This window comes from Alnus glutinosa, chromosome 1, assembly GCF_958979055.1.
Source record: "Alnus glutinosa chromosome 1, dhAlnGlut1.1, whole genome shotgun sequence".
Classification (NCBI taxonomy): domain Eukaryota; kingdom Viridiplantae; phylum Streptophyta; class Magnoliopsida; order Fagales; family Betulaceae; genus Alnus; species Alnus glutinosa.
This window is the reverse complement of record NC_084886.1, coordinates 52,169,397-52,177,238: the sequence shown is the minus strand read 5'-3', so window position 1 is coordinate 52,177,238 and position 7,842 is coordinate 52,169,397. Positions and strand designations below refer to the sequence as shown.

At 37.7% G+C, this 7,842-nt stretch overlaps 1 protein-coding gene across 1 annotated transcript; it reads right to left on the bottom strand.

Moving 5' to 3' along the window:
* Positions 1 to 979: 979 nt before the first annotated feature.
* Positions 980 to 6,598, bottom strand: LOC133861638 (receptor-like protein EIX2). Its single transcript, XM_062297431.1, has 7 exons — positions 3,838 to 6,598; positions 2,451 to 2,587; positions 1,797 to 2,207; positions 1,636 to 1,707; positions 1,376 to 1,581; positions 1,146 to 1,275; positions 980 to 1,045 (listed from the first exon to the last, which is right to left on the bottom strand). The coding sequence occupies exons 1-7, from the start codon at positions 6,596 to 6,598 to the stop codon at positions 980 to 982; spliced, it is 3,783 nt and encodes a 1,260-aa protein (XP_062153415.1).
* Positions 6,599 to 7,842: the final 1,244 nt, after the last annotated feature.

Here is a 7,842-nt window from a genome sequence, read left to right as displayed (position 1 = left end):
GCTACCAAAAAGATAAAAATGACCTTACAATTTTTCAATTAGACGAAATACCCTTATAAATTTTAATATATATATATATATATATATATATATATATATATATATATATATATATAAAAGGAAAATTTTTTAGTTCTTCTTTTAATTTTTAAATTTGGCAACTCCTGGTTTTATGTATTTTATTTTTGTTTTTTGATTTTTGTAAACTAAAAATAGGCCAATTAAAGTATATGTTCCAATAACTTATTGGTCCATTGAAAAAACGGATTTGGGTTTAAAAATTAGGCTTTGTTTTTATCAGAACTAGATTTGGCCCCTTCTTCATGCTTTGACCCATTCCAATAAGAAAAATCATATTTTACTTGGAAAACAGCCTAAAATTCAACAAATGTCATCTTTTGTCAAAAACTTTAATATTTGAAAGGTAAAGAAAAGAAGGACCAGATAAAAATTTCACGGAAGACTTAGAGTCAACTTGGCTATGTCCAACTCCGAGAAATTGAATGATCCTTTTTGCCACTTTTTTTTTTCTTTTTTTTTTATAAGGAGAAATTTACTGGAAATTCATTCAGCCAAATCGTGTTAAGCTAAACCTACTGTTCATGAATTTGTGAAAAAATTCAATGAAATATTGGAAAAAGTGTCTTCTTCGTTACATGTGTACGTACAAGCTAGCGTGTAATTTTTTTTTTAGGTGGGTTTGGAGAATAAGATGCAGGCCAAGAACAGAAAAAAGATGAACATTTTTTCTCCCATCATCTCGTATATGCCACCTGACTCAAACAAAAGAGACAAAAGTGTGTGGTTCTCCTCACATCATCTCGTATATATATGCCACTTGACTCAAATAAAAGAGACAAAAGTGTGTGGTTCCCCTCACATCATCTCGTATATGCCACTTGACTCAAATACTGCGGTTTCTTCACGTAATTCTTTTTTTTTTTTTTTTTTTTTTTTTTTTTTTTTGTAAGTACGAATTTCATTCAACAAGATGGGTTACAAACATAAAAGCAGAAGAGAGGGCACCCCAACAATAAACCCAAATCTGAAAAAGTAATGCCAAAAGTAGAGGTAACATGGTAACTAAAGAGGGAATGGTGAGTTTTCAGTTCTAGAAGAACTAAAAAGGTTCCGGCCCTATCTACCTTGAACAAAGCCAAGGTCTGGTCCGCATAAAGCAGATTAGAGACCAAATCAGTGGTGAACAGGGGCATGACCCATGCAGAGGCCTTCAACCCGGTCCAAAACAACCCCTTTAAGAGGGATGGGCGGGCACTAATTTGGATATGAAAGAGAATTGGCACCACAAATATTAGAACAAAATATCCAGTGAATGGGTTTCCAATAGAAACCAGAACTCAGGAAAAAAAATTACAGGAAAGGAAAAACAAAAAGCATAAACGAATCACAAAGCATCGAAGGTGGAAAATAACATGGGGAGTCAGCACGCACGGCGTCCAAATCTGGCGCATGGGCTGCATGCTCCGGCGTGAGAGTGCCGGGCGACGAAGCGGCTGACGGTGGGTTGAAGGAGAAAGAACCGGGAATCCGATGGTATGGAACGTATGGTGAAGAGGCCTCCTGAAGTTGATAGATCTAAGTTGAAAAACATCAGATCTAAAAACTTCAAGATACCGGTGGATCCACAGCCATGAGCGGGAGGAGGCAAACCAGACTGATCTGGATGTAGGAAATATGCCCACGATACTATAACCCAAACCACATAACAAAAACAAAAAAGCACCCATAACAGTGTGGGAAATCAACAGATAAACAACACAGAAGCAAGAAAAAACCACAACACAGTGGATCAGCAGGGATGGGAGCCGTCCGTGATGGCGCGTGTAGTCCACGCGCCAACACAAGAAGGCCTCTCCATGGCCAAGAGCAGCAAAGTCGACCAGAAACCACCAACGGCGGAAGTGGATGAAGGCGGAGAGGGGAAGCAGGGCTAGCAAGCGCCGGCAGAGGTAGAACTGTTGCTGGCGCGTGCAAGCCACGCTAAAGTGACGGGTGGTCTGGAGGCGGAGCGGATGGTGTCGGTGTGACCGGAGGACGACGGTGGTCTCGGTGGGGAGGAGCGTGTAGGCCGTGATCGAGTGGAGAATAGTAGATCTAAGTGTAACGACTTCGACCTTTAAACTACACAAAAATCGGCCATGAACACGATGGGTAGCACGGTAGATATTGAAGGAAATCCAGGAGATCTGTGTTGAGAGACAGATAACAAAAGATAAGGCTGGGGCAAGCTCCAACAATATTGGACTGAGACAAAGAGAGCGAGGGAGAGATGAAGGAAAATGGACGTGTATAGTAAATAATATGGTGTTTTCGTGTTCCACGCTAAGGTGCCGTGCCATTCTTTTAATGGAGGGTATAAAGAACTAATTAGTTTGTGTCAAGTTCTTATAGAAGTTATTCTCTAACTTAACTAATTGTTTTAAAATTACAGTGTAGATCATGTGACTAGCGAGCGTAAAAATCGCTCTGGAGTTTCTTGAATTATATGTCAATTTAACATTTTGATTCAACAATGTCAAATGCTTCCGCCAATAATGGTACAAATAGTACTTCCAGAAAGAGAACGCTGAAACAGAAGGTGATAAAACAAAGCATATAGAGACATCCACACAAGTATTACAAACATGCAGTAGAAACTCATGTTTCCATGTGCAGGCTGCAGCAATAACTTTTGATATCAGCCCCAAGGTAAAACAAAATCATTAGGCCGGTCAAGTGTTTGTTTTGCCCCGTTGCCTTCAGTGGAAATCTGCTAACTGGCATGCGATTTGAAGTCTACATGAAATGAAAATATAGGCCAATTCAAATATTTATAAATTGAATTTTTATATAAAAATGCATTTATATATAAACTTTGGGATATACATAAAATTTTTTAATATAATAAAACAAAATTATTATTTTTAATATATATGGATCGATACACGAAAACAAATAATTTTTAAACTTCCAATACCTATCCACATTCTGCACGCATATACACAGATAGTGAATATGGTATCTACTCACTTGAAATTAGGGGCTGAAAATACGCCCACAACCTATTGAATTGGTGGTTAATGGTTGCATAGTAATTTTTAACCTCCCACCTGAACACTTACCTACATTAAGAGACAACCTTTTAAGTGATGATAAACTACTAATAGTTTATCTGATATTTTTAAAAATTGGTAGTGTTTACATGAAACGATGACACTTTTAGGTACGAAAAGCAAATGACAGTTTAGTATATACTTAAAAATTGGTCTCATTTATTCGGCGGAAAAATAAAGGCACAACTCATTGACCTACAGTAAACCATAAACCGCTAATATATATATATAAAAGTGATTTTAAAAAGTGGCTAGATGCTAAATCAACTAAAATAAAATTTTAAAGTTAAATTGAAAAAACAAATTGGGCTGTGTATGGTGAGAATCAAGAAAAAGGGGTTGTTTTGGACACTTCATACGAAACAAAACTTTTCAAGCCCAAATGAATTGGGTTCATGGAGATGGATGGGCCTCCTTTTCACTTTATTTTGCATGACTCAGGTTTGATGGTAGTCCATTTTCTTGAGCCAGCTGTGGCCCAGAAAGTTGGATGATTTACTTATGGCAAAATTGTAAATTGTTGTTAAGTGGAGGCAAAAGTTATAGCTTCGACAAAGACCAAAAATTATATTACTATTACAGTTTACGGAGGACAACCAACAACAAAACTTCAAGCATGAATTATTTGAAAGAAAGTAGAATTATTGAGAACAACATTTTTACCTTGACTAAAGGTTTTTCTATTAGCACCGAGTCTTCAAGCTCCTCAGTAATTTGGGCATACCAACAACTATTGTTACGTAAAGCCTATCTCCTATTCTCTCAAAGAACCCGAAATAGGCATGCCTCCAAGAACTCTTCAATATCAATGATCCACAAACGCCCCAAAATCCAATAATGAATCCGAGTGCAATGGTAGCATAAAACCATAGATGTTCATGGGAGTATGCATGTTCTTGAATGTTGCCTTCTTCATGACTACTACCAGTTTGAGGATCTTGAGCTGCTTCATCTTCTAGACACTTTTTTGGAAGAGGCAAGCCACAAAGATCTCGGTTACCTGCATATGCAGAAACACTAAAGCTCTGAAGCTGGGTACCTAATGGGATTCTACCTGATAAGTTGTTACTTGACAAATTCAAGTAGCTTAATAAGCTCAAAGTAGTTAGGCTCGGGGGAATTATGCCCGAAAGGTGATTTCTCGACAAGTCCAAAGACTCCAATCTCTCCATGTGACTAATATTCTGAAGGATGATGCCAGTCAACAAGTTACTAGACAGGTTCAACGCAATCAATCCTGAGAGACTTGTTATTTCTCTTGGAATTTCTCCTTCCAATTTGTTGCTCGAAAGATCAATGGCTTTTACTAGTCCAAGAGTTTTACTGTACTCGAGATATTTTTCTTTGAAAGTCACCAATAAGTTGTCAATGTACTCAAAATCGATAATAAAGGAGGTGCTGGAAGGAGGAAAGTATGGATGATCAATGCTTACATGTGAACTTTGTGTTTGAGTCATAACAGTGATGTTATTGAGACAATCTGGTATAGTCCCTGTAATATTGTTGAGAGAGAGGTCCAAGATTTGAAGAGATGTTAGATGACATAATTGCAATGGTATGTGACCCATGAACAAGTTTGATGTCAGGCGAAGAACTATCAAATCTGGCAGGCTTGTGCCTATCCATGTTGGTATCCTTCCGAAGAGTCTGTTTTCTCCAAGATCTAGTAGCCCTAATGAAGAGCAGTTCATCAATGACTTGGGCAATTCTCCGGTAAAATTATTATTATTCAAATGCAATGTCTGAAGCCAATCTCCAGAACCACAGATAGAATAAGGGATTCTCCCAGAAAGATTATTGCTTGCCAAATTAAGCATGGCCAACAACATCATATTTCCCCAACAGTTTGGGAGTTCTCCGGATAACAAGTTATTTGAAAGATCAAGGTAACTCAAGTTCCCATTTGTCTCACATATGGATGTAATAGATCCTTGGAACAGATTATTGGAGAGATTCAACACCGATGAATCGGAATGAAATTGTGGCAAATGACCATTGAGGTAGTTATAACTCAAATCTATTAGAGGAGAACCAATAAACCTTGTCAAAAACCATTGAAGAGGTATGGTGCCAGTGATCTGGTTGTGGGAGAGGTTTAAAAATTGTATATTGGAAGAAAGGTCCCAAAACCAAGTTGGGATGGTGTCTGAAATTCCTGCATCAGATATATCAAGTTGTGAAAAATTCTTTTGTGTTTGAAGCCATTTAGGAAAAGCTGGCCCCAATTTGCAAGAGCCCAATCTAATGACATCCAAATCATGAAATGATGGAACCCATGCTGGACTAAACTTCAATGTCAAAGAATTGAAAGAGAAATCCAGTTTATGTAAGTGGGAAAGATTTGACAAATGTGATTCAGTGATATCACCTTCTAAAGAATTTGAAGACACATCTAGAACCTGGAGCATAGATAGTTCTGCCACACTTTTGGTTAAACTCCCATTTAACCGATTTTTGGATAGTTGTAACTCTCTCAAGAAAGAGCATTTTCTAAGATCAAGTACCTCTCCACTTATGTTATTGTTTGACAAGTCTAGTACTTGCAAGTTGTGAAGATTCTCCAAAGTTTGTGGCATCACCCCTTCAAGGTTGTTGAAAGAGAGGTCAGCATCAACAAGAGCAACCATATCCCCAAAAGATTTTGGAATTGAACCTTGTAACTCGTTATAACTGAGGTCAAGAACGACAAGGCTATTAGTATATTTGAGCAGCCAAGAGAAAATCGAGGAATTGAGCTGATTAAAAGAAAGATCAAGGAATGAAAGTGGTGAAGAAGAATTAGCATTGGAAAGAGCATAAGGAAGCGGCATGGAGAGCTCACAACTTAAACGCAAGTCTGATAAAGAAGGCAGCATATCAACCTTATCTGGCCAATTGACTACCTTGCTAAGGTTCACTTGGCACATATTTAAGTTTCTTAGAGACGAGAGATGACGGAACCAGTCAAGATTGTGCTCCTCAACCAGCCCATAATAGGTCCAGCTGAGATCAAGAGAAATCAAACTTGTGAGATTTCCAAGCTGCGGTGGAATGGTTCCAAAAATAGAGTTGTGAGAAAGATTGAGATATTGTAATTTGGTGAGTGAACCAATGAACTCTGGGAGGAATACGGAAAACTCATTGGAACTTAAGTCCAAGTAAGTCAAATGTTGCAATCCAAGTAACGAAGAGCTTATCTCACCTGATACAACTTTATTGCCTCCAAAGAAATGCTTTCCCCGGAGGTCAAGCTTGACAACATGACCTGTTCGGTTGTTGCATTTAATTCCTTCCCATTTGCAACAATCTCCCTCATGATTGCCCCAAGAAGACAGTAGGCCGTTATCATCTCGAAGGCCTTGTTTGAATTTGAGGAGTGCTTGGCTTTCTTTCTCTATGCATCTCACTTCTGAATTACGCAAATTTAAACCGAAACAAATTGTAGTTGCGGTGCAAAGGAGGAGGCCAAGTAGAAGCAACAATTCTGCACAATAAGGGCCTCTCATTGTTTGAAACTCAATCTCTTTAGGACGGTGGTGGTAAGTAAGAGGTGAAGCTGAGATAAACAAGTTTTAGTACATAGATGCCGCTGCTGGTTTTGATGTCCCAAGAAAACCACATGGATTGTATTTATATTGGTATTGGCTAGTGTAACAGTGCGCCCAAGTCAAGAGTAGTTATAATTAATTCAGACACTCAAAGCACCCAAAGAATTTAATAAGAAAAGAAGGTGCATTAGAACGAGAGTTGTAGGGTCACTAGGGTGTGAAATCAAAAATTGTAACAACTTGTAGATGGACTCTGAGTCTTTCTTCAAAATTGTCTTTATTAATTTAAAGTTCGAGTGTTTACTAAGAATTTAATAAGAAAAGAATGTAGTTTTTTGTCAAGTTCATCAATAGCTTAAATTCAATAATAATTAGGTTGCGTTTGACAACCTTTTAGAATGTATTTTTTGTTCTTATTGTTTTTATTTAAAAATTACCTGAAAGGTGTTGTCAAACAAGTCTTTAGAGCTTTTCTTTTTTTCTTTTTTATTCAAATATAGGGAGAGGGAAAATGAGAAATTACAATAGAATAAAACACAAAAAAGTGCAGGCAACCCAAACAACATCTCAAAATAACTTGAAGACGATGCCAAAAGAAAATAACACCATAACCGACTAGAATGGGTCAAATATATGACCCGGCCAATAGAGAAAATCAATGTAACCATGAAAGACTGCTATCAAAGGCAAAACAAGGAACTCCGCAACGAAAAACAAGTCATTAGTGGTTGCGAGTGAAACTAGGGGCCGGAGAAAAGCTCCAAAGAAAACTTAACACTCAACTTGTCAATCAAACTAACTTGAAGACAGTGCTAAAAGAAAATAACACCATAAACGACTAGAATAGGTCAAATCTATGACCCAGCCAATAGAGAAAATCAATGTAACCATGAAAGACCGCTATCAAAGGCAAAACAAGGAACTCCGCAACAAAAAACAAGTCATTAGTAGTTGTAAGTGAAACAAGGGGCCGGAGAAAAGCTCCAAAGAAAACTTAACACTCAACTTGTCAATCAAACTAACTTGAAGACGGTGCTAAAAGAAAATAACACCATAAACGACTAGAATAGGTCAAATATATGACCCAGCCAATAGAGAAAATCAATGTAACCATGAAAGACCGCTATCAAAGGCAAAACAAGGAACTCCGCAACAAAAAACAAGTCATTTGTAGTTGTAAGTGAAACAAGGGGCCGGAGAAA